At 38.1% G+C, this 27,131-nt stretch overlaps 1 protein-coding gene across 12 annotated transcripts in view; it reads right to left on the bottom strand.

The window, feature by feature from the left end:
- Positions 1 to 27,131, bottom strand: part of VPS13A (vacuolar protein sorting 13 homolog A) — a 245,159-nt gene that overhangs the window by 132,401 nt on the left and 85,627 nt on the right. For all 12 annotated transcript variants that reach the window (XR_010136525.1, XR_008509734.2, XR_008509735.2 and 9 more), the window contains exons 24-29: positions 9,652 to 9,736; positions 7,383 to 7,537; positions 6,825 to 6,981; positions 2,808 to 2,887; positions 1,081 to 1,140; positions 725 to 878 (exon numbers count right to left, since the gene is read on the bottom strand). Coding sequence is in view for 6 of the 12 variants with exons in the window: in XM_054520069.2 (XP_054376044.2) it covers positions 725 to 878; positions 1,081 to 1,140; positions 2,808 to 2,887; positions 6,825 to 6,981; positions 7,383 to 7,537; positions 9,652 to 9,736 (691 nt within the window). In the remaining 6 variants the exon portion in view is untranslated. The remainder of the gene's footprint in view (positions 1 to 724; positions 879 to 1,080; positions 1,141 to 2,807; positions 2,888 to 6,824; positions 6,982 to 7,382; positions 7,538 to 9,651; positions 9,737 to 27,131) is intronic.

Below are 27,131 nucleotides of genomic sequence, written 5' to 3'. Positions count from 1 at the left end.
CTGATTTTAAAATATGCTCTGATACTCTTTTTTGTTTTTTTTTTTCGAAACAGAGTCTCGCTCTGTTACCCAGGATGGAGTGCAGTGGTGCAACTGTAGCTCGAAGATCGCTGCAACCTTGAATTCCTGGGCTCCAGTGATTCTACCGTGTCAGCCTCCCAAGTAAACTGGGTCTACAGACAAACACCACCATGCCCAACTAATTTTTAAAATTTTGTTGGAGACAGGGTCTTGCTATGTTGCCCAGGCTAGTTTCGAACTCCTGGCCTCAAGTGATCCTCGAGCCTCAATCCCCACAGCGCTCATCTCCCTGGGTCACTGGGATCACAGGCATAAGCCACCGCACCCAGCTGACAATACTCAAATTTTGCTAGTCATATTTGTCTAATCTAAAATAATGTCATGAAATGCATAAATTTTAATTTAAATCTAATCCTACTGGGAGGGAGGTGGAAGAAAAAAATTTTTTAAATCTAATACTCCTACTGTATAATCTTAAACTAAAAACAATTATTATATACGATAAACAAAAGCAACATTTTCTTAAGCAGTAGTTTCCTTTATTTTCTAAAATTATCCTGGCATATAATGAATCCTTCTAGATATTAACCTAGGCAACAGAATTCTGAAGCCAATATTTGAAGTTAATAATAAAGTCAGAGTCTAGATTTATTGACCTACATGGTTAAAAAAAAAAGTTGATGCTAAATTTTTAAAAACATACCTAATTTTTTAATGACATCTCCTTTGTCTTCAGTCTCTGTAGTGGACACTGGGGCTGATTTTTCCTCTGATTGTGGAAGGATATTATGAAGATAATTTATTGTATTCAGAAGTGCTTCAGTGTGTAAATGAATATCCAAAGAGGAAAAATTTACCTAAAGAACAAAGCTGATTTTAGTGATAGGTCAATAAATATTTGCTTGCCGTCTCTCTACAAGGCACCATGCTTTGCGGCATAAAGGATATAATTTATAATATTTTCTTATCTTTAAGGATCTTACAATTCCAGTTAGAAAATAATTTCCATAAGAAATAGAAATACAGTATATGATTAAAAAATAAATTATCTACTCATACCTTAATCAATTGTAAAACATTGTTATAGGTATTTTTCAAGTCGGGTACATTCTTTTCAGCCTATCCAAAGAGAAAACAAATATGTTAGAACATGTTAGGAAGACATACATATACAATTACATTATAGTCCTAATACACATTTATATAATTTTCCAGCTGTTCATATACATATATATATATATACATACATATATATATATATATATATATACACACACACATACACACATATATAATTACCTAAATAAGCAACCGCTTCACCAGAACAAAAGAAAATGTAAGTATGGGACTCTCTGGCACATAGCAAGTATTCAATAAATGTTACGTACTATCATTCTTATTATCAAGAGAGGAAATGTTGGATATTATCAAGTGTGGAGAATAATCATTCGGTCATCAACAACTGTGTACGGTTCTTCCTAATTCTTCCTGTATTTAAAAACAAAATTTGTGACAGAATTGTCCACCAAGTATCCAAATACTCTGTGTTTTCTTTTTCTTTTTAAAAAATTTAATATTTTTGATTGACAAATCATAATTATATACACTTATGGAGTAAAATGTGATGTTCTGACATATGTACACAGTGTTAAATGATTAAATTAAGCTAACTAACATATCTGTCACCTCACTTTCCTATCTTTCTTTGTGGTGAGACATTTGAAATTCACTTTCTTGGTTGTTTTGAAATAAACAACACATTATTATTGATTACAGTTCCCCTGCCATATAACAGATCTCAAAAGTTATTCCTCCTGTCAATCTGGAACTTTGTATCGTTTGATTGACAACTCTCTATTCTCTCTCTTTCCCTCCCTCCCATCCCTGCTACCCTCTGGTAACCATCACTGTGCTCTCTACTTCTATGAGTTCAGTTTTATTAGATTCCACACATAAAGAAGATCATGAGGTATTTGTCTTTCTGTGCTTGGCTTATTTCGCTTAGCATAATGTCCTCCACATTCATCTATGTCGACACAAATGACAGGATATCCCCCCCGCCCTTTTTAAAGCTGAATAGTGTTCCATTTTGTATATATACCACATTTTCTTTACCCATTTTCTTTAGGTCTAGAACACTTTTGTTATATAAAAGCTATATAATGCATATACAACAAAAATCCTAAGACATCTAGTCAATAATGGATAGCAAAAATGGTTTTAAAGTGATTAAATGCTTTCTGCATTATTCTTATTATAAAATAATTATTAAAATAGTCTGACGCAGAAACACGAAAGTCAGCAGAAACATGGAAAAATTAGAAATAGACCATAGTACATAGAAAAGCTTAACAAATGATAAAAGGAATATCATAAATCAATAAAAAAGGAATGGAGTTATTGACCCTAGGAATATCAGGTAACTTCACAAAACAGTGGAAAATAAAGTGAAAGCATCATCTTGTATCACATAAAACAATACACTCTATCAAGACTAAAAAGTGTGTTTCTTTCTCAGTACCCTTGCTGGGAGAAAAAAAAAATCAAACTCCAGGTCATTTCTACTTAGAACACAATCTTCTTATTTTGCTATATGAAGTATTTATAAATCACAACTATTTAATACAAGATGACAAAATCAAAAAAACCTTAGTATTAGGAGTTACAGAGAGATTATGTTACAGTGAAGATTAAACAAACTGAATAATACCAAACTTACAAAATTTGATTTTAACATTTCAGCAGCATACTTACCATATTAAGCAGATATAAATGAAACTGCTTACCTTTACATATTCCAGTGTTAACAGGTCTTCCATTGTGTTATCCAGGGTTGTAACCAAATAAACTGGTTTCTTGTTTTCATCTAAAAATAATTTTTTAAAAATTATCTTTTCATAGGAAAGGTAACTGAAAATAAATGCAAGCAATCTTATTAATTATGTAATTGCAAAAGAAGGCTTTCCTATATGAGTTCTGGACCTTGGATTCTACCTTACCCAAGTCAAGTTACTTCTTTGTTCTTTAAACTCTAAAAATGTAATCTCTCCTCACAATTCCCTTACCTCCTCATGTGCCACAACACTGAAGTCTCATACCCTTCTAAACCTAGATAGGAGGTAAGGTAAGAAAAAACAGGAATCAATTAAAGAGAAACCAGAATGGTTTTTAGGAACAATGAAAGGGCAGGAAGAGAATTCTGGCCCTGGATCACTGAAATAACTAAAAAGGAAATCATCAGAGTCCTTGAAAACCCAGCTGTTCAGAAGACAGACCGGGAATGAGATGAAACATTAAGTTTTCGGTATATTCGTTTAGATTAAAATATATCCTATTACCATGTAATCAGTCTTTATTAGTTATACTGATATGGACAGGAGACAGGGAAATACTAGGTAGAAGAGGGCAGTTCCCCAGCAAAGGCCCCACCCTCAAGCCTAAAAACTGGAGGCCCTAAGTGAGAACAAGCATTTCTGTTTTTGCACCTGAAAAGCTGCCTTTTGGCCCACCATACCCACCATCCTGTGCCCATATAAGCCCAAGGCCTTAGTGGGCACAGATAGAAGCAGCTGAGCATTGAGAAGAGCAGAGGAACAGAGTGGCGGAGAGTGGCAGAGAGTGGCGGGGCAGCATGGCAGAAAAAGAGAGAAGAGGAAGGATGTGGACGTCCGGATGCTGGGGGAGTTCAACTAGGGGCTGTCTGTGAAGAGTCCATCCGCTGGGCGGCCCAACCTCAGGGGAAGACCACCTTCCCACTCCATCCCCCACTTCCGGCTCTCCATCCGTCTTGCTGAGAGCCACCTCCACCACTCAATAAAACCTTGCACTCATCCTTCCAGCCCACATGTGACCCGATTCTTCTGGTACACTGGGCAAGAACTCAGGCCGTCACACTGGCCCCCTGCCCTTGCCCCCTGCCCTTGCGATAAGGAAGACGGTCTATTGAGCTGATTAACAAAAGCTGTCTACGGCAAAGTTGAAAGAGCATACTGTAACACATGCCCCTTGGGCTTCAGGGGTTGTAGACACCTACCCCTAGATGCTGCCCTAGGGCCGGAGCCCAAAAGCACTCCCCACAGCCTCTGCACCTGCCCGTCTGCATGCTCCCCCTAGGGAAATGCACACCCTGTGCGAGGGGAATAAAGGAACTCTCCCATTTTAATATTACCGCTTCTGCTCAAAATGTGCTATACTAAGAAAACCAGTGTAGAAGAGAATTTATAGAAAGCTTTTAAAACTCTCATCACCAAATGACTTATGGTTGCTAGAAAATTAGTATCTAAAGACTGGAAGAAAGGACTACAAACTAATCATACAATTCCTGAGAAAAAAATGCCACAAATTGCACAGAGTTCTCCAAACCTAATGCTTAGCACATAAACCTGTTTTCTACTGCAAGTGCTAGCCACACTTGAAGCCTTAAAAAAGTTCCCACTTTGTTTACACATTTATTCATTCATTGAACAACCATTTACTGATCATTTACTTTGTGCAAGAAACAGCTATTCACTCCCTCTGAGAAAACAGAAACAAAAATATTACAGAAATAAGCGCAATAATAATTGTATACTCTTTTTTCTGTTTGCAAGGGTTTTTTAATCCTTTGTTCTTGGCAAAACAAACATAAGAATAAACATAAAACTTAGTAACTGCGGCCGGGCGCGCTGGCTCACGCCTGTAATCCCAGCACTTTGGGAGGCCAAGGCGGGCGGATCATGAGGTCAGGAGATCCAGACCATGGTGAAACCCCGTCTCTACTGAAAATACAAAAAAAAAAAAAAATTAGCCGGGCGTGGTGGCGGGCACCTGTAGTCCCAGCTACTCCGGAGGCTGAGGCAGGAGAATGGCGTGAACCCAGGAGGCGGAGCTTGCAGTGAGCCGAGATCATGCCACTGCACTCCAGCCTGGGCGACAGAGCGAGACTCCATCTCAAAATAAATAAATAAATAGAAATAATAATAATAAAAAAAACTTAGTAACTGCTATAAAGTTCCTGGGTTACTAGGGAACATTGTCACATTGGTTTACTTTTCTTTCCAATTATTAGAGCAAACTGTTTCTTGATGATTTAGCAATCATGTTCCTTGGTATTTACTCAGTGAAACTGAAAATTTGTCTACACAAAAACTTGCATTCAAATGTTCACAGCAGCTTTATTAACAATTGCCAAACCGTGGAAGCAACCAAGATATCCTTCAGTACATGAATGGATAAATAAACTGTGGTGCATCCAGACAAGACAATATCATTCATTGCTAAAAAAGAAATGGGCTGCCCAGTTATGAAAAGACGTGGATGTAACTTCAGTATATATTACTAAGTGAAAAAAGCCAATCTGAAAAGGATATATATGATTCCAATTATGTGACATGCTGGTAAAACTATGGAGACACTAAAAGGATCAGCAGTTGCCAGGGGTTAAGTGGGAGGGAGGGACAAATAGGTGGAGCACAGAGGATTTTTAGGGCAGTGAAACTACTCCACATGAGAAGGTAATGGTAGATTGCATGTCATTATACATGTCCAAACAGAAGGTATAACAGCAACAGTGAACCTTAATGTAAATTGTGGACTCTTGGTAATTACGATGTGTCAGTGTAGGTTCATCAATTGCAACAAATGTACCACTTTGGTGGAGGATGTTGATAATGAAAAAGGCTATGCAGGTGTGGGTACAAGGAGTATATGAGAAATCTCTGTACCTTCTGCTCAATTGTCCCATGAATCTAAAACTGCTCTAAAAAATAAAGTCTATTTAAAAAATTTTCATTCCACCTCTGCTCATACATAATATTATTATGCTACAAAGGAGTTTAATGAAATGAAACTGGTGTCCTAATAACTGCCTCTACTATTCACAATTATCTTTCAAGGAAAAATCCAAAAAATGTAAATGAAGAAATATAAATACAACCCTCCCAATTACCTAACATAGGAAACAGAATAGTTTTTTAGGGATCATATATCCATTACGAACACACAAAAGGTTTGCAGTAAGCAGAATACTGCCCTCTGCCCCCAACAAAGATACCTACACTCTAATCCCCCGGAATCTGAGAATATGTTAACTCATATGGCAAAAGAGACTTGGAAGACGTGATTAAGGTTAAAGTTAAAGGTATATTATCCTGGATTATCGAGGTGTGGCCAATCTAATCACTGGAGTTTTAAAAGACTGGAAGCAAAAGGCAGAAGAGGAGGTTAGAGATATGGCAACATGAGGAGGATCTGATGCCTTGTTGTGGTTAGCAGCTATGTGCAAAAAGCAACAGAGGCCTAAGGGCAGCCATCCACTAACAGGCAACAAGGAAACATAGACTTAAACCATGTGTAAATGAATTTTATCAACACCTGACTGAACAATGAAATGGACCCTCCTCTAGAGCCTCCTAAAAGGAAGTCCTACTGACACCTTGAGTTTTGCCCAGTGAGACGTGTGTCAGACTTCTGTCATACAGAACTCTAAGATAATAAATTTGTGTTGTTTTTAAGCACTAAGTTTGTGGTAAATTGTTATAGCAACAATAGGAAACTAATTCAGTGTTCCAATACTCAGTTAAGTAGATTTAAAATTCAACCATTACCATCTGATTTTCCATAATGAATAAAATTATCTTCATTTTATCTCTGGTGTGCTCCCCACATTACCAACTATAAAAGTTAAAGATTAACTCAAAAAGGAATGATTCTCTGAGAATATTTAGGCAAATGTACTGATTCAGAGCCTAAAGAATTGAAAACTCTCTAGCAGGTAGTCAAACAATGAAATTAATTTATTTATTTTAAAAAATAGAGATTCTTACCCAAGTATTCTGGGCATTTTAAGCAGAACTCTTTCAAAAAGGCATTTGCTTTCAAATCGTATGTTCTAATCTCAATTTCTGTGCCCAATCCTAAAACATGAATTTCTACCACAGATAGTTCACAATCTCCAATAAGGTGATAAAACTCGATCAAAACCTGGAGAAGAAAGAAAAAAGAAACTACCACTACATAAAACAAAAACATGTTTATGTGCATAGTGGTTACATGTGAATATACGAGGTATACATACAATTGATATATTATTATTTAAAATTTAGGAGAGATTTTATACCCACACAGACATACAATACACACACAACATAAATAATCGTTTTCACAAAAACATGTATTGAATACATTTAAACCCCTCACTCTTAAGGAAGTTAATCTTATTAAAAAAAAAAAAGGGGAGTGACGAAGAATCACACAGCAAGTCTGGAATTACTTTAATTAGGGTGAAAAAGATAGTGCTTATTAACAATGAGACTATATCGTAAGCTGTAAATAGTAGAAACAGCAAACAAATTAAGCCATGTTAATTTTACCATACTACCTACCTTTGGTACTTCAAATCGTATTTTAAATGTAGTCATATTTACTGAACAATCCTGCTTTTGTAACTTTCTGGTTCGAATACTTTTAACTCCAGTTGGAAACTCAAGAGGTTCTTCCAAGGGACTACATGGTGCATCAAAAAATTCCTCTTCTGAATCTAAATTTCACAGAACATTATTTAAGTCAATAATTAAAATGATTAATTTAACAGTATTTCAATATTTTTCTGAAATAAATATGAACACTAAAACACTAAGGCTGTCTTTTAAATATCAAATATAAACATGAGAACCGAAATAAACAGAAAATAATATAGACATTACTGTACTTTTTTATTGTCAATTTTAAACAAAGGGATACTGTACTTTTAAATAACATTCTTGGTTATAAACAAGCATGGAACATTATAAGATGTAATCTTTAGCTTAAGAAGCCCATCTTTTGAAACAGTCTATTTTAAAATTGCTGAAATTTTACAGGAAATGCCAATGCCAATGATTATACACACCATGAATACTCAAAGTGATGTGTTAATATGCTCACTCTACCTGGATAGTGTAACAGGACTTAGGTATAAACTCTGCAATATTAGCAGCAGAGTTTGAATGAAGTAAACTGAGATCAAGCACTACTTTGTATACATATATATACACAAATATAGGTATATATATACATTGATATACATACACATATGCTGATATTAAAAAGGACTGAAAAAGCATTAGATAACTTAGTAAAACCATTAAAACAAGGTTTAAATGAAACAATCAGAAGTATATCCCTAATAAACTAAGATTGAAGTTAAAGTAGATGATCTCACAAACAACTTCTCTCTGGTGACTATAAATAAAGAAAAATTGTTCTCTAAGAAACCAAGAATCGACATGGCAGTTTCTGTTACTTAACATTTATCAATTTTTAAAGTCTTAAAAATATAGACATACACCTTTTCTAATACGGTCATTAAAAAGCAGATATTTGGTATCAGAATAGTTATAAGTTTTTATATGTAAATGTAGATAATTATTGATGATTTTCCTTTAATAATTATATTTTTAAAAATGTTTTAAATATACTATAGCAAAATTTACCAAATAACTAAAAAACACATTAGAAATTAAGACATCTATGAAGTTTTGTGGTGTTTTTTAACTCACAGCCAAATAAAGATAATTAACTTATTAGTAGTCCCTGTCGTCTTTTTTTTTTTTTTTTTTTTTTTGATTCGGACTCTCGCTCTGTCACCAGGCTGGAGCGCAGTGGCGCGATCTCTGCTCACTGCAACCTCCACCTCCTGGGTTCAAGAGATTCTCCTGCCTCAGCTTCCCGAGTCGCTGGGACTATAGGTGTGCAGCACCACTCCCAGTTAATTTTTGTACTTTTAGTAGAGACGGGGTTTCACCATGTTGGCCGGAATGGTCTCAATCTCTTGACCTCGTGATCCGCCCGCCTCAGCCTCCCAAAGTGCTGGGATTACAGGCATGAGTCACTGCGCCCAGCTGGTCCTTGTCATTTTCAGTTCAACTTTATACCAAGAAAATCCCATTGCAAAAGCAACTTTAAGGAATTGTGCTATTTAAAATAAATTTTAGTTAAAATTTCCTGAAAATATACAAATATCTGCTATTGCCTGAAATTTCTTATATGACTACAGAAGACCAAAATATGCCACTCGAAAACATGTCTTTTTGGCATAAGGATTATACTGAGTCAATTATTTTAAGAAACAGCAGACACAGGAAAAGCTCTGAAGACAGATCCGAAGTTTCCCTTTTGTAAGGGAAATTAACATTTATAAGAGAAATCCACCTTGTAAAGGTATCTTCTTTTCTATACCAGGGAAAATGACTCTTACTCACAAGACATTCTTATCAACGGAGAAAACACTGACAAACTTTACCCTTGTGTACCATACTTTTTCTGGTCACCTTCCCATATACCTTGCCTCCCCAGCAACCCCTATCCCTGAAGCCCAAAACCTCTTTTCCTTTGTTTAAGCCCAAACTGGTATATAAACCCAAATTTTAATCACCACCTTCAGTTACTCATTCCTGAGCTTCTTGCATGTACCCATGAAATATGAATGCTAGTAAATCTGCTTGTTTTCTCAGGTTAATCTGTCTTTCATTCATAGAGCCTCAACCAAGAACCTAGACTTTAAAAGGAAAAGATATTTTCCTTCCTCTGTGTGGTCCCTTGAGAAAAATATGCCTCAAAACAGAAATCATTTTAATAAAATGAGAAAAATATCCTTAAGCAGTTTCATTTTACCATCTTCAGAAACAGATGGAAGTTCCAAGAGAGGAATTATTTTCTGTGAAATCTGTGATGTTCCCAAAGAAGTAGATGTTTGAATCTGAAAGAAAAGTAATTCACTGTTGATTAGCACAAAAATGTTTATTCACCACTTATTCAAAAGATGTTTATTCAAAGTTCTACAACAGTTTTGACAAAAAGCTATCCAATTTGAATTAAGTGAGAAGATATCAGGTCTAAATTAGAAAAATACATTATAAAACGCAGATTTTAAAGAAGTAGTTTTACAATTTTAAGGCTAAATAAAAATTGTAGAACTGTTGTAATAATGTCCTTGATGACAGGCTTTGAGTAGAAAGAGATCTTATATTTTAACTCAACATAGTATTAAATCAGGACATCTGTGACGAACACACAAGTCACAATACTTAAAGCCTCTAGAATTGAGGAACTTACTTTTATTTTTAATCTCTGAAAGGTATTTCAGGAAATTTACTTTTTTACAGTTTGGAGAAATAGAGCATATATAAAAACAAATTTTGCAGTTTAAAAAAATAATAATAAAAGACACATCTGAATTTTCCAACCCAGCCAAGCAATAAAACATTACCATATCCTGACCTAGAAGCATCTTCTTATGTGTTCCTCCTGGATCTCATTCCTCCTTGTCACGTTCCCTACCTCTCATCATGATCTTGCTTTTATTTAGTTGTTTGTACTACAGCACCTATGAATGATTATCTAAATAATGCATCGTTTACCCCTGCCTCTTTCCAAACTGTAGCATATATGACATACATTTTCCTGTGACTTCCTTTACAAAACAATGTTTAAATGTTAACCACACTGATAGTTTACTGAATTTTACTGTGACACTGTATTGCACTGATGAATAAACCACTACTTATTTGTCCACTATACTGTTGGTGAGTATTTGTGTTGCTTATAGATTTTTGCTTTTGCTTGTAGCACTACTATAAACATCCTTGATATGCCCACAGGTGCTTGTGGATAAAACTTTTCCAAACAGTAAAATTATATATGTTCACCTTATTGAGCACTATCAAACCATTTTCAAAAGTGGTGATAAGACATTACACTAACACCAGCAGCACAGTTTCTATATCTCCATATCCTCGCAATGCTTAGGGTGTTCAAAGATTTCAAATTATATCAGTCTCATTGGCCATGTCATCCTAGTTTTAATTACAGTTTCACAAATGCATAATGGTTACATATCATATCAAATACAAATAGCTTCCTTGGTTATTCGTGTTTGCCCTTCTGTGAAATTCTGCTCATTTTGGAAGGAGCAGCAGCATTTTTTTTTTAGGTACATTATAATCTACTACACAAAGTACATAAACTCTAAAGTTCAATACATTTTCAGAAAGTAAACACACTCAACCTACCAACCACCCAGGTCCAGTATGAAACATTACAAGCAACTCATAAGCCTCCCTTAAGCTCCTTGAAATCATTAGGCATCCTCCCAAAAGTAACAACTATGTTACCTTAATTTCAACTTTTAATGTTTTGAAATTTTTGTATCTTACATTTATTAGTGATACTGGGCTATTATTTTCCTCTTTATAATGTAGTTGTTAGGTTTTAGAATACAAGTTTTGTTAAGTTCTTAAATGAATTGCCAAGTAATCCTGCGTTCTATTCCCTAAAATACCCTGGAGTTTTGAGGGAAGCTCCCCCCACACTCAATCACTGCCCATCACTGCTACATGCATTAGTATTTTTTTTCCTGAGTAGTATTCTACTGTATGAATATACTATTTTTCCTTATCCATTCACTTCTGGATAGACAATTGGGTTTTATGCAACTTTTTACTATTATGAATAACCCTACTGTGAGTATTCTAGTTCAAGTCTTTTAGTGGGCATATGACTTCATTTCTCTTGGGTAAAAACCTAGGAGTAGAATTCCCAAGTCATATGGTAAGTATATACTTAACCTTATTTTTAAAAACTACCAAACTAAATTACAAAGGATTATGCTATTTTCAAGTTTCACAAGTAACATATGAGAGTTTTAAATCCTTGTCATGGCAATACCTTGACATGGTATTGCCATTCTTCCTATTTTTAGCCATTCTAACCATTGTGTAGTAGTATTTCTATGTGGCTTTGATCTGCATTTTTCCGGTGAGTAATAAAGTCGAACATCTTTTCATGTTACCTATTTAGTCATTTATTACTGAGCTGTTAGTCTTCTCGTATATTCTAGATACAAGTCTGGACTTATAAAAATATTTTTGCAACTATTTTTCCCAAGTGGATGGTTAGATGGTTTGCCTTTTCACCTTTTTTTACAATGTCTTTCAAACAGCAGAAAAATTTAATTTTTATAAAGTCCAATTTATTTATTTTTTTCCTCCTGTTATATTTGCACTTTTTATATCCTAAGCTATCTTTACCTACTGCAAGGATTCAAACATTTTATCCTACATTTTTTGTTCCAGAAATTACACTTGTGGACTTTATATTTAGGTCTATGCTTCATTTCAAGTTAAATTCTGCATATAAGATAAGGGTTGAAATTAATTTACTTTCCACATGGAAATCCGGTTGTTTCAGCACCATATGTTGAAAAGGTGATCCTTCCCCCACTTAGCTAGGCTGGCATCTTTGTAATAAATCAAATACATATTAACCATATATTGTACAATTATTATTATTATTATTTTTTTTTTTTGAGACAGATTCTCCTTCTGTCACCCAGGCTGGAGTGTAGTGGCACAATCTTGGCTGACTGCGACCTCCGCCTCCCAGGTTCAAGTGATTCTCGTGCCACAGCCTTCTGAGTAGCTGGGACTACAGGTGTGCATCACCACGCCCAGCTAATTTTTATATTTTTAGTAGAGACAGGATTTCATCATGTTGGCCAGGCTGGTCTTGAACTCCTGAGCTCAAGTGATTTGACCAGCTGCAAGGAGAAATAAGACTAGGCCTTCAACATTTTACTTAGAAATCTCCACAGCTAAATATCCAACTTCATCACTAGAACATAATTTAACCAAGATCTTTGCCACTTTATAACAAGGATCACATTCCCTTCAACGTCAAATAACATGTTCCTAATTTCCACTTGAGGTCTCAACAGAAACAGCTTGAATGTCCATATTTTATATCAACAATTTATTAAACGATAGAATCTAGGTTTTTTTCTAACATGTGCCTCAAAATTCTTCCAGTTTCTGCCCATTACCCAGTTCTAAAGCCACTTCCACATTTCTAAGTGCTTGTTAAGCAACAACTCACTGCTTGGTACCAAAACCTATATGAGATTGCTAGAGCTGCCATAACAAAATACCACAGACTGGGTGACTTTAACAACAGAAATCTATGTTCTCACAGTTCTGGAGGCCACCTCTATCGTTAACTTGCAGATGATCTCCTTTCTGTGTCCTCACATGGACTTTCCTCAGTGGGCATGCATCTCTGGTGTCTCTTTGTGAGATCAAATTTCCTTTTCTTATAAAGACACCAGTCAAACTGGATTAGCGCCCACCCTAGTGGTCTCATTTTAACTTAATCACTGCTGTAATGAACCTATCTGTAAATACAGTCACAATGTGAAATAGCAGAATTAGGGTTCACTATATAAATTTTGAAGGACACAATTCAGCCCATACACTATGTACAAATTTAACAACATATATTAGCAAACGGATGCTTAAGCTACAAATAACCAAATTTTAAAAACTTAAAAAGATCTAAGCAAATGGAGAGATATACCATGTTAATGAACTGAAAGACTCAATACTGCTAAAATGTTAATTCTCCCAAATTAATGATACAATTTCTATCCAAATATCAGCCAGAATTTTTGTGGAAATTGATAAGTTGATTCTAAAAGGCAAAGGAATCAGTTGAAAACATTTTGGAAATACAAAAAGTTGGAGGACTAACCTTTCTGGATTTCAAGACATGAAGCTATAGTATAATTAAGACACTATGATATCAACAAAAGGACAGAAACAGATGGAAATGATAGACACAGAAATCACTGGAAAAGAATAGTCTGAAATAGACTTATACATATATAGTCAACTCAATAGTAAAAGAATAGTCTTTTTAACAAACAAAACGGAAATAACTGTAAGTGCAGATGTAAAACTAGAAAGAGGATCCCATCACAAGCACCATATAGAAAAATTAAATGGATGAGAGACCTAAGTATAAAACCTAACTCTAAAAAATTTCTAGAATAAAAACATAGGGAAAAATCTTCTTGACCTTAAATTAGGCAAAAATTGCAGAGATGTGATACAAAAGGCTCAATATCTAGAGAAAATATTGCTAAAGTCAATTGTATCAAAATTAAACTTTTGCCCTCCAAAACACAATTAAAGAAACAAAAAAACTCACCAACAGACTAGGAAAAGAATACAACAAAACAGGAGGGGAGGAGCCAAGATGGCCGAATAGGAACAGCTCCAGTCTACAGCTCCCAGCGCGAGCGACGCAGAAGACGGGTGATTTCTGCATTTCCATCTGAGCTTTGAGGAGAGCAGTGGTTCTCCCAGCATGCAACTGGAGATCTGAGAACGGGCTGACTGCCTCCTCAAGTGGGTCCCTGACCCCTGACCCCCGAGCAGCCTAACTGGGAGGCACCCCCCAGCAGGGGCAGACTGACACCTCACACGGCCGGCCAGGTACTCCAACAGACCTGCAGCTGAGGGTCCTGTCTGTTAGAAGGAAAACTAACAGAAAGGACATCCACACCAAAAACCCATCTGTACATCACCATCATCAAAGACCAAAAGTAGATAAAACCACAAAGATGGGGAAAAAACAGAGCAGAAAAACTGGAAACTCTAAAAAGCAGAGTACCTCTCCTCCTCCAAAGGAACGCAGTTCCTCACCAGCAACGGAACAAAGCTGGACGGAGAATGACTTTGACGAGCTGAGAGAAGAAGGCTTCAGACGATCAAATTACTCCGAGCTACGGGAGGATATTCAAACCAAAGGCAAAGAAGTTGAAAACTTTGAAAAAAATTTAGAAGAATGTATAACTAGAATAACCAATACAGAGAAGTGCTTAAAGGAGCTGATGGAGCTGAAAACCAAGGCTCGAGAACTACGTGAAGAATACAGAAGCCTCAGGAGCCGACGCGATCAAATGGAAGAAAGGGTATCAGCCCTGGAAGATGAAATGAATGAAATGAAGCGAGAAGGGAAGTTTAGAGAAAAAAGAATAAAAAGAAACGAGCAAAGCCTCCAAGAAATGTGGGACTATGTGAAAAGACCAAATCTACCTCTGATTGGTGTACCTGAAAGTGACGGGGAGAACGGAAACAAGTTGGAAAACACTCTGCAGGATATTATCCAGGAGAACTTCCCCAATCTAGCAAGGCAGGCCAACATTCAGATTCAGGAAATACAGAGAATGCCACAAAGATACTCCTCGAGAAGAGCAACTCCAAGACACATAATTGTCAGATTCACCAAAGTTGAAATGAAGGAAAAAATGTTAAGGGCAGCCAGAGAGAAAGGTCGGGTTACCATCAAAGGGAAGCCCATCAGACTAACAGCGGATCTCTCGGCAGAAACCCTACAAGCCAGAAGAGAGTGGGGGCCAATATTCAACATTCTTAAAGAAAAGAATTTAAAACCCAGAATTTCATATCCTGCCAAACTAAGCTTCATAAGTGAAGGAGAAATAAAATACTTTACAGACAAGCAAATGCTGAGAGATTTTGTCACCACCAGGCCTGCCCTAAAAGAGCTCCTGAAGGAAGCGCTAAACATGGAAAGGCACAACCGGTACCAGCCACTGCAAAATCACACCAAAATGTAAAGACCATCGAGACTAGGAAGAGACTGCGTCAACTAACGAGCAAAATAACCAGCTAACATCATAATGACAGGATCAGATTCACACGTAACAATATTAACTTTAAATGTAAATGGACTAAATGCTCGAATTAAAAGACACAGACTGGCAAATTGGATAAAGACTCAAGACCCATCAGTGTGCTGTATTCAGGAAACCCATCTCACGTGCAGAGACACACATAGGCTCAAAATAAAAGGATGGAGGAAGATCTACCAAGCAAATGGAAAACAAAAAAAGGCAGGGGTTGCAATCCTAGTCTCTGATAAAACAGACTTTAAACCAACAAAGATCAAGAGAGACAAAGAAGGCCATTACATAATGGTAAAGGGATTAATTCAACAAGAAGAGCTAACTATCCTAAATATATATGCACCCAATACAGGAGCACCCAGATTCATAAAGCAAGTCCTGAGTGACCTACAAAGAGACTTAGACTCCCACACATTAATAATGGGAGACTTTAACACCCCACTGTCAACATTAGACAGATCAACGAAACAGAAAATCAACAAGGATACCCAGGAATTGAACTCAGCTCTGCACCAAGCGGACCTAATAGACATCTACAGAACTCTCCACCCCAAATCAACAGAATATACATTTTTTTCAGCACCACACCACACCTATTCCAAAATTGACCATATACTTGGAAGTAAAGCTCTCCTCAATAAATGTAAAAGAACAGAAATTATAACAAACTATCTCTCAGATCACAGTGCAATCAAGCCAGAACTCAGGATTAAGAATCTCACTCAAAACCGCTCAACTACGTGGAAACTGAACAACCTGCTCCTGAATGACTACTGGGTACATAACGAAACGAAGGCAGAAATAAAGATGTTCTTTGAAACCAACGAGAACCAAGACACAACATACCAGAATCTCTGGGATGCATTCAAAGCAGTGTGTAGAGGGAAATTTATAGCACTAAATGCCCACAAGAGAAAACAGGAAAGATTCAAAATTGACACCCTAACATCACAATTAAAAGAACTAGAAAAGCAAGAGCAAACACATTCAAAAGCTAGCAGAAGGCAAGAAATAACTAAAATCAGAGCAGAACTGAAGGAAATAGAGACACAAAAAACCCTTCAAAAAATCAATGAATCCAGGAGCTGGTTTTTTGAAAACATCAACAAAATTGATAGACCACTAGCAAGACTAATAAAGAAAAAAAGAGAGAAGAATCAAATAGATGCAATAAAAAATGATAAAGGGGATATCACCACTGATCCCACAGAAATACAAACTACCATCAGAGAATATTACAAACACCTCTACGCAAATAAACTAGAAAATCTAGAAGAAATGGATAAATTCCTCAACACATACACCCTCCCAAGACTAAACCAGGAAGAAGTTGAATCTCTGAATAGACCAATAACAGGAGCTGAAATTGTGGCAATAATCAATAGCTTACCAACCAAAAAAAAGTCCAGGACCAGATAGGTTCACAGCCGAATTCTACCAGAGGTGCAAGGAGGAGCTGGTACCATTCCTTCTGAAACTATTCCAATCAATAGAAAAAGAGGGAATCCTCCCTAACTCATTTTATGAGGCCAGCATCATCCTGATACCAAAGCCTGGCAGAGACACAACAAAAAAAGAGAATTTTAGACCAATATCCTTGATGAACATTGATGCAAAAATCCTCAATAAAATACTGGCAAACAGAATCCAGCAACACATCAAAAAGCTTATCCACCATGATCAAGTGGGCTTCATCCCTGGGATGCAAGGCTGGTTCAATATACGCAAATCAATAAACGTAATCCAGCATATAAACAGAACCAAAGTCAAAAACCACATGATTATCTCAATAGATGCAGAAAAGGCCTTTGACAAAATTCAACAACACTTCATGCTAAAAACTCTCAATAAATTAGGTATTGATGGGTCATATCTCAAAATAATAAGAGCTATTTATGACAAACCCACAGCCAATATCATACTGAATGGGCAAAAACTGGAAGCATTCCCTTTGAAAACTGGCACAAGACAGGGATGCCCTCTCTCACCACTTCTATTCAAGATAGTGTTGGAAGTTCTGGCCAGGGCAATTAGGCAAGAGAAGGAAATCAAGGGTATTCAATTAGGAAAAGAGGAAGTCAAATTGTCCCTGTTTGCAGATGACATGATAGTATATCTAGAAAACCCCATTGTCTCAGCCCAAAATCTCCTTAAGCTGATAAGCAACTTCAGCAAAGTCTCAGGATACAAAATCAATGTACAAAAATCACAAGCATTCTTATACATCAATAACAGACAAACAGAGAGCCAAATCATGAGTGAACTCCCATTCACAATTGCTTCAAAGAGAATAAAATACCTAGGAATCCAACTTACAAGGGATGTGAAGGACCTCTTCAAGGAGAACTACAAACCACTGCTCAAGGAAATAAAAGAGGATACAAACAAATGGAAGAACATTCCATGCTCATGGGTAGGAAGAATCAATATCATGAAAATGGCCATCCTTCCCAAGGTAATTTACAGATTCAATGCCATCCCCATCAAGTTACCAATGACTTTCTTCACAGAATTGGAAAAAACTACTTTAAGGTTCATATGGAACCAAAAAAGAGCCCGCATCGCCAAGTCAATCCTAAGCCAAAAGAACAAAGCTGGAGGCATCACGCTACCTGACTTCAAACTATACTACAAGGCTACAGTAACCAAAACAGCATGGTACCGGTACCAAAACAGAGATATAGATCAATGGAACAGAACAGAGCCGTCAGAAATAATGCCACATATCTACAACTATCTGATCTTTGACAAACCTGACAAAAACAAGAAATGGGGAAAAGATTCCCTATTTAATAAATGGTGCTGGGAAAACTGGCTAGCCATATGTGGAAAGCTGAAACTGGATCCCTTCCTTACGCCTTATACAAAAATCAATTCAAGATGGATTAAAGACTTAAATGTTAGACCTAAAACCATAAAAACCCTAGAAGAAAACCTAGGCAATACCATTCAGGACATAGGCATGGGCAAGGACTTCATGTCTAAAACACCAAAAGCAATGGCAACAAAAGCCAAAATTGACAAATGGGATCTAATTAAACTCAAGAGCTTCTGCACAGCAAAGGAAACTACCATCAGAGTGAACAGGCAACCTACAAAATGGGAGAAAATTTTCGCAACCTACTCATCTGACAAAGGGCTAATATCCAGAATCTACAATGAACTCCAACAAATTTACAAGAAAAAAACAAACAACCCCATCAAAAAGTGGGCGAAGGACATGAACAGACACTTCTCAAAAGAAGACATTTATGCAGCCAAAAAACACATGAAAAAATGCTCACCATCACTGGCCATCAGAGAAATGCAAATCAAAACCACAATGAGATACCATCTCACACCGGTTAGAATGGAAATCATTAAAAAGTCAGGAAACAACAGGTGCTGGAGAGGATGTGGAGAAATAGGAACACTTTTACACTGTTGGTGGGACTGTAAACTAGTTCAACCCTTGTGGAAGTCAGTGTGGCGATTCCTCAGGGATCTAGATCTAGTAATTCCATTTGACCCAGCCATCCCATTACTGGGTATATACCCAAAGGACTATAAATCATGCTGCTGTAACACATGCACACGTATGTTTATTGCAGCATTATTCACAATAGCAAAGAGTTGGAACCAACCCAAATGTCCAACAATGATAGACTGGATTAAGAAAATGTGGCACATATACACCATGGAATACTATGCAGCCACAAAAAATGATGAGTTCACGTCCTTTGTAGGGACATGGATGAAACTGGAAATCATCATTCTCAGTAAACTATCCCAAGAACAAAAAACCAAACACCGCATATTCTCACTCATAGGTGGGAATTGAACAATGAGAACACATGGACACAGGAAGGGGAACATCACACTTCGGGGACTGTTGTGGGGTGGGGGGAGGGGGGAGGGATAGCATTGGGAGATATACCTAATGCTAGATGACGAGTTGGTCGGTGCAGCGCACCAGCATGGCACATGTATACATATGTAACTTACCTGCACGTTGCGCACATGTACCATAGAGCCTAAAGTATAATAATAATAATAAGAAGAAGAAGAAGAAGAAGAAAAAAAAAAGAATACAACAAAACAATAAAGTGTTCAGGAGTAATGGGACATTAACTCACTTTCTTCTTTTTTTTTTTTTTTTTTTTTTTGAGACGGAGTCTTGCTCTGTCGCCCAGGCTGGAGTGCAGTGGCGCAATCTTGGCTCACTGCAACCTCCACCTCCAGAGTTCAAGCGATTCTCCTGCCTCAGCCTCCTGAGCAGTTGGGATTACAGATGCCCACCACCACACCTGGCTAATTTTTATATTTTTAGTAGAGACGGGGTTCCACCATGTTGGCCAGGCAGGTCTCAAACTCCTAACCTCAAGTGATCTGCCTGCCTCGGGCTCCCTAAGTACTGGGATTACAGATGTGAGCCACGACGCCCAGCTAGTAACGTACTCTCTAACAGACTGGGGATAAAACTTCTTTACACTGGTGGCTGGCAAGATGGCTGAATATGAACAGCTCCATCCTGCAGCTCCAGGCAATATCAATGCAGAAGGCCAGTGATTTCTGCATTTCCAACTGAGGTACCCAGCTCATCTCACTGGGACTGGTTAGATAGTAGGTGCAACCAACGGAGGGCGAGCTGAAGCTGAAGCGAGTGAGGCTTTGCCTCACTCCGGAAGCACAAAGGGATCAGGGAACTCCCTCCCATAGCCAAAGGAAGCCCTGAGGGACTGTGCCATGAGGAACGGTGCACTCCAGCCCAGATACTGCACTTTTCCCATGGTCTTCGCAACCGGCAGACCAGGAGATTCCCTCGGGTGCCTACACCAACAGGGCCCAGGGTTTCAAGCACAAAACTGGGCAACCATTTAGGCAAACATCAAGCTAGCTGAAGGAGCTTTTTTTCATACCCCAGTGGCACCTGGAATGCCAGCGAGACGAACCTTTCACTCCCTTGGGAAGGAGGCTGAAGCCAGTCTTGCTCAGCGGATCCCACTCCCATGGAGCCCAGCAAGCTAAGATCCACTGGCTTGAAATTCTTACTGCCAGCACAGCAGTCTGAAGTCAACCTGGGATGCTCAAGCTTGGTGGTAGGGCGGTGGGGGGGAATCACCATTGCTGAGGCTTGAATAGGCGGCTTTTCCCTCACAGTGTAAACAAAGTCACCTGGAAGTTCGAATTGGGTGGAGCCCACTGCAGCTCAGCAAAGCCACTGTAGCCAGACTGCCTCTCTAGACTCCTCCATTTTGGACAGGGCATCTCTGAAAGAAAGGTAGCAGCCCCAGTCAGGGGCTTATAGATAAAACTCCCATCTCCCTGGGACAGAGCACCTGGGGGAAGGGGCAGCTGTGGGTGCAGCTTCAGCAGACTTAAACATTCCTGCTTGCTGGCTCTGAAGAGAGCAGCGGATCTCCCAGCAAAGTGCTCAAACTCTGCTAAGAGACAGACTGCCTTCTCAAGTGGGGCCCTGACCCCCATGCCCCCTGACTGGGAGACACCTCCAAGCAGGGGTCGACAGACACCTCATACAGGAGAGCTCTGGCTGGCATCTGGCGTGTGCCCCTATGGGACGAAGCTTCCAGAGGAAGGAACAGGCAGCAATCTTTGCTGTTCTGCAGCCTCCGCTGGTGATACCCAGGGAAACAGGGTCTGTAGTGGACCTCCAACAAACTCCAGCAGACCTGCAGCAAAGGGGCCTGACTGTTAGAAGGAAAACTAACATACAGAAAGGAACAGCATGAACATCAACAAAAAGGACATCCACACAGAAACCCCATCCAAAGGTCACCAACATCAAAGACTCAAGGTAGATAAATCCACAAAGATTAGGGAAAAACCAGTGCAGAAAGGCTAAAATTCCAAAAACCAGAATGCCTCTTCTCCTCCAAAGGATCACAACTCCTTGCCAGCAAGGGAACAAAACTGGATGGAGAATGAGTTTGCAGAATTGACAGAAACAGGCTTCAGAAGGTGGGTAATAACAAACTCCTCTGAGCTAAAGCAGCATGTTCTAACCCAATGCAATGAACCTAAGAGTGTTGAAAAAAGGTTAGAGGAAATGCTAACTAGAATAACCAATTTAGAGAAGAACATAAATGACCTGATGGAGTGGAAAAACACGGCATGAGAACTTCGTGAAGCATATACAAGTATCAATAGCCAAATCGATCAAGCGGAAGAAAGGATATCAGAGATTGAAGATCAACTTAGTGAAATAAAGCATGAAGACAAGATTAGAGAAAAAAGAATGAAAATGAACAAACAAAGCTTCCAAGAAATATGGGACTATGTGCAAAGACCAAACCTACATTTGACTGGTGTACCTGAAAGTGACGGGGAGAAAAGAACCAAGTTGGAAAACACTCTTCAGGATATTATCCAGGAGAACTACCTAGCAAGACAGCCCAACATTCAAATTCAGGAAATACAGAGAACACCACTAAGACACTCCTCAATAAGAGCAACCCCAAGACACATAATCGTCAGATTCACCAAGGTTGAAATGAAAGAAAAAATGTTAAGGGCAGCCACTGAGAAAGGTCAGGTTACCCACAAAGGGAAGACCATCAGACTAACAGCGGATCTCTCTGCAGAAACCCTACAAGCCAGAAGAGAGTGGGGGCCAATATTCAACATTCTTAAAGAATAAAGCAAGTTCTTAAGAGACCCACAAAGAGACTTAGACTCCCACACAACAATAGCAGGAGACTTTAACACCCCACTGTCAATATCAGACAGATCAACAAGACAGAAAACTAACAAGGATATTCAGAACTTGAACTCAGCTCTGGACTAAGCAGACCTAATAGACATCTACAGAACCCTCCACCCCCAAATCAACAGAATATACATTCTTCTGAGAACCACATCACATTTATTCTAAAATTGGCCACATAATTGAAGGTAAAACAAGCCTCAGCAAATGCAAAAGAATGGCAATCATAACAAACAGTCTCTCAGACCACAGCGCAATCAAATTAGAACTCAGGATTAAGAAACTCACTCAAAACCGCACAACTACATGGAAACTGAATCTGCTCCTGAATGACTACTGGGTAAATAATGAAATTAAGGCAGAAGTAAGTTCTTTGAAACCAATGAGAACAAAGACACAACCAGAATCTCTGGGACACAGCTAAAGCAGTGTTTAGAGGAAAATTTATAGCACTAAAATGCCTATAGAAGAAAGCGGGAAAGATCTAAAATCAACACCCTAACATCACAATTAAAGAACTAGAGAAGCAAGAGCAAGAGGAAACAAATTCAAAAGGTAGCAGAAGACAAGAAATAACTAAGATCAGAACAGAACTGAAGGAGATAGAGACACGAAAAACCCTTCAAAAATATCAGTGAATCCAGGTGCTGGTTTTTTGAAAAGATTAACAAAATACATAGACTGCTAGCCAGACTAATAAAGAAAAGAGAGAAGAATCAAACAGACACAATAAAAAATGCTAAAGGGGATATCACCACTGATTCCACAGAACTACAAACTACTATAAGAGAATACTATAAACACCTCTACACAAATAAACTAGAAAAATCTAAAAGAAATGGATAAATTCCTGGACACATACACCCTCTCAAGACTAAATCAGGAAGAAGTCGAATCCCTGAATAGACCAATAACAAGTTCCGAAATTGAGGCAGTAATTAATAGGCTATCAACCAAAAAAAGCCCACGACCAGACAGATTCCAAGCCGAATTCTACCAGAGGCACAAAGAGGAGCTGGTACCAGTCCTTCTGAAACTATCCCAAACAATGGAAAAAGAGGGACTTCTCCCTAACTCATTTTATGAAGCCAGCCTCATCCGCTACCAAAACCTGGCAGAGACACACACAAAAAAGAGAATTTCAGGCTAATATTCCTGATGAACATCAATGTGAAAATCCTCAATAAAATACTGGCAAACCAAATACAGCAACACATCAAAAAGCTTATCCACCACGATCAAGTTGGCTTCATCTCTGAGATGCAAGGCTGGTTCAACATATGCAAATCAATAAACGTAATCCATCATATAAACTGAACCAATGACAAAAACCACATGATTACCTCAATAGATGCAGAAAAGGCCTTCAATAAAATTCAACACCCTTCATGCTAAAAACTCTCAATAAACTAGGTATTGATGGAATGTATCTCAAAATACTAACAGCTATTTATGACAAAGCAACAAACAGTATCATACTGAATGGGCAAAACCTGGAAGCATTCCCTTTGAAAACTGGCACAAGATAAGAATGCCCTCTCTCACCACTCCTATTCAACATAGTATTGGAAGTTCTGGCCAGGGAAATCAGGCAAGAGAAAGAAATAAAGGGTATTCAAATAGGAAGAAAGGAAATCAAATCGTCTCTGTTTGCAGATGACATGACTGTGTATTTAGAAAACCCCAATGCCTCAGCCCAAAATCTCCTTAAGCTCATAAGCAACTTCAGCAAAGTCTCAGGATACAAAATCAATCTGCAAAAATCACAAGCATTCCTATACACCAATAATAGACAAACAGAGAGCCAAATAATCAGTGAACTCCCAATCACAATTGCTACAAAGAGAATAAAATACCTAGGAATCCAACTTACAAGGGATGTGAAGGACCTCTTCAAGTAGAACTACAAACCATTGCTCAACGAAATAAGAGGACACAAACAAATGGAAAGACATTCCATGCTCATTAATTGGAAGAATCAATATTGTGAAAATGGCCATACTGCCCAAGGTAATTTATAGATTCAAGGCTATCCCCATCAAGTTATCATTGACTTTCTTCACAGAATTCAAAAAAACTACTTTAAATTTCATATGGAACCAAAAAAGAGCCCATATAGCCAAGACAATCCTAAGCAAAAAGAACAAAGCTGGAGGCATCACACTACCTGACTTCAAACTATACTACAAGCCTACAGTAACCAAAACAGCATGGTACTGGTACCAAAACAAAGATATAGACTAATGGAACAGAACAGGGGCCTCAGAAATAACACCACACATCTAGAACCATCTGATCTTTGACAAACCTGACAAAAACAAGCAATGGGGGAAGGATTCCCTATTTAATAAATGGTGCTGGGAAAACTGGCTAGCTATATGCAGAAAATTGAAACTGGACCACTTCCTTAGACCTTATACAAAAATTAATTCAAGATGGATTAAAGACTTAAATGTAAGACGTAAAACCATAAAAACTCTAGAAGGAAACCTAGGCGATACCATTCAGGATACAGGAATGGGCAAAGACTTCATGACTAAAACACCAAAAGCAACGGCAACAAAAGCCAAAATTGACAAATGGGATCTAATTAAACTAATGAGCTTCTGCACAGCAAAAGAAACTATCATCAGAGTGAGCAGGCAACCTACAGAATGGGAGAAAATTTTTGCCATCTATCCATCTGACAAAGGGCTAATATCCAGAATCTACAAAGAACTGAAAAAAATTTACAAGTAAGAAACCAACAACCCCACCAAAAAGTGGGCAAAGGATATGAACAGACACTTCTCAAAAGAAGACATTTATGCGGCCAACAAACATATGAAAAAAAGTTCATCATCACTGGTCATTAGAGAAATGCAAATCAAAACAACAATGAGATACCTTCTCATGCCAGTTAGAATGTCGGTCATTAAAAAGTTGGGAAAAGGGGCCGGGCGCAGTGGCTCACACCTGTAATCCCAGCACTTTGGGAGGCTGAGGCAGGCAGATCACAAGGTCAGGAGATCGAGACCATCCTGGCTAAAATGGTGAAACCCCGTCTCTACTAAAAATACAACAAATTAGCCAGGCATGGTGGCGGGCGCCTGTAGTCCCAGCTACTCGGGAGGCTGAGGCAGGAGAATGGCATGAACCCAGGAGGTGGAGCTTGCAGTGAGCCAAGATCGCACCACTGCACTCCAGGCTGGGTGACAGAGCAAGACTCTGTCTCAAAAAAAAAAAAAAAAAAGTTGGGAAACAACAGATGCTAGAGAGGATATGGTGAAACAGGAACGCTTTTACACTGTTGGTGGGGTGTAAATTAGTTCCAGCATTGTGGAAGACAGTGTGGCAATTCCTCAAGGATCTAGAACCAGAAATACCATTTCACCCAGCAATCCCATTACTGGGTATATACCCAAAGGATTATACATCATCCTAGTATAAAGACACATGCACACGTATGTTCAATGCAGCACTGTTCACAATAGCAAAGACTTGGAACCAACCCAAATGCCCATCAATGATACACTGGATAAAGAAAATGCTGCACATATATACCATGGAATACTATGCAGCCATAAAAAAGGATGAGTTCATGTCCTTTGCAGGGACATGGACGAAGCTGGAAACCATCATTCTCAGCAAACTAATATAGGAACAGAAAACCAAACACTGCATGTTCTCACTCATAAGTGGGAGGTAACAATGGGAATACATGAATACAGGGAGGGGAACATCACACACTGGGGCCTGTCAAGGGGTGGGGGGCTACGGGAAGGATAGCTTTAGGAGAAATACCTAATGTAGATGATGGGTTGATGGGTGCAGCAAACCACCATGGCACGTGTATACCTACGTAACAAACCTGCATGTTCTGCACATGTATCCCAGAACTTAAAATATAATAAAAAACCAAAAAACCTTCTTTACACTATTTTTGGAATGTTTCAAGTTTGAAACTACTTCAAAAGAAAAGTATTTAAGCATGAGTAAAGAACCCTCTGTACCCTCCCGAAATGGAGGGAAATGTGAACATATTTTTTTCTTTCTGAAATTCTCTTGGAAAGGGAAAAGTCACATAACACAAAGTCTAGAAATCATGAAGGAAAAAAAAATTGACTATGTAAAAAATAAAACGCTTCTGCCTGGCAAAAATAAATTTACATATGAGATAAAAATCAAACAACCAAACAACAAAATGAGGAAAAAACAGTAATTTTAAATGACAAGCAGGTTATTTCCTTAATTAGACCATAACCCAATAGAAAAAAGACATGAACAGCAGTTTCCAAAAACAGAAATTAAAATAGTAAACTTAGGAAAGTATGTTCTACTTATTTAAAAAAGCATATCAAAACCAGAAGATGACATTTTTTCACTTCCAATAAAATTTTAACATTTGCTAATACTCAGTAATGAAAGCAGAGAAAGATATTCATCCACTGTTAGCAAACTATAAGTTAAGCAAATTTGGGCTGGGCACAGTGGCTCACACCTGTAATCCCAGTACTTGGGAGCCCAACGCAGGCAGATTACTCGAGGTCAGGATTTTAAGACCAGCCTGGCCAACATGGTGAAACTCCATCTCGGCTAAAAATACAAAAATCAGCGAAGTGTAGTGGCATGCACTTGCAGTCCCAGCTACTTGGGAGGCTGAGATGGGACAACCACTTGAACCTGGGAGACAGAGGTTGCAGTGAGCCAAGGTTGCGCCACTGTACTCCAGCCTGAGCAAAAGAGGGAGACTTCGTCCCAAAAAAAAAAAAAAAATTTTTTTTTGGCAAAATAATCAAAATTCAAAATTCACATACTCTTTTACTCGACAATTCCATTTCTAGGAATTTATCCTATGAATAAAAGTATAAGCAAATATATATACATATACACACATATATGTATATATATGAGGAAGTTCAAAGCAGT

Source organism: Pongo abelii, chromosome 13, assembly GCF_028885655.2.
Source record: "Pongo abelii isolate AG06213 chromosome 13, NHGRI_mPonAbe1-v2.0_pri, whole genome shotgun sequence".
In the NCBI taxonomy this organism is placed as follows: domain Eukaryota; kingdom Metazoa; phylum Chordata; class Mammalia; order Primates; family Hominidae; genus Pongo; species Pongo abelii.
Note: the sequence above shows the minus strand (reverse complement) of the source record. Positions and strands in the feature narration are given on the sequence as shown.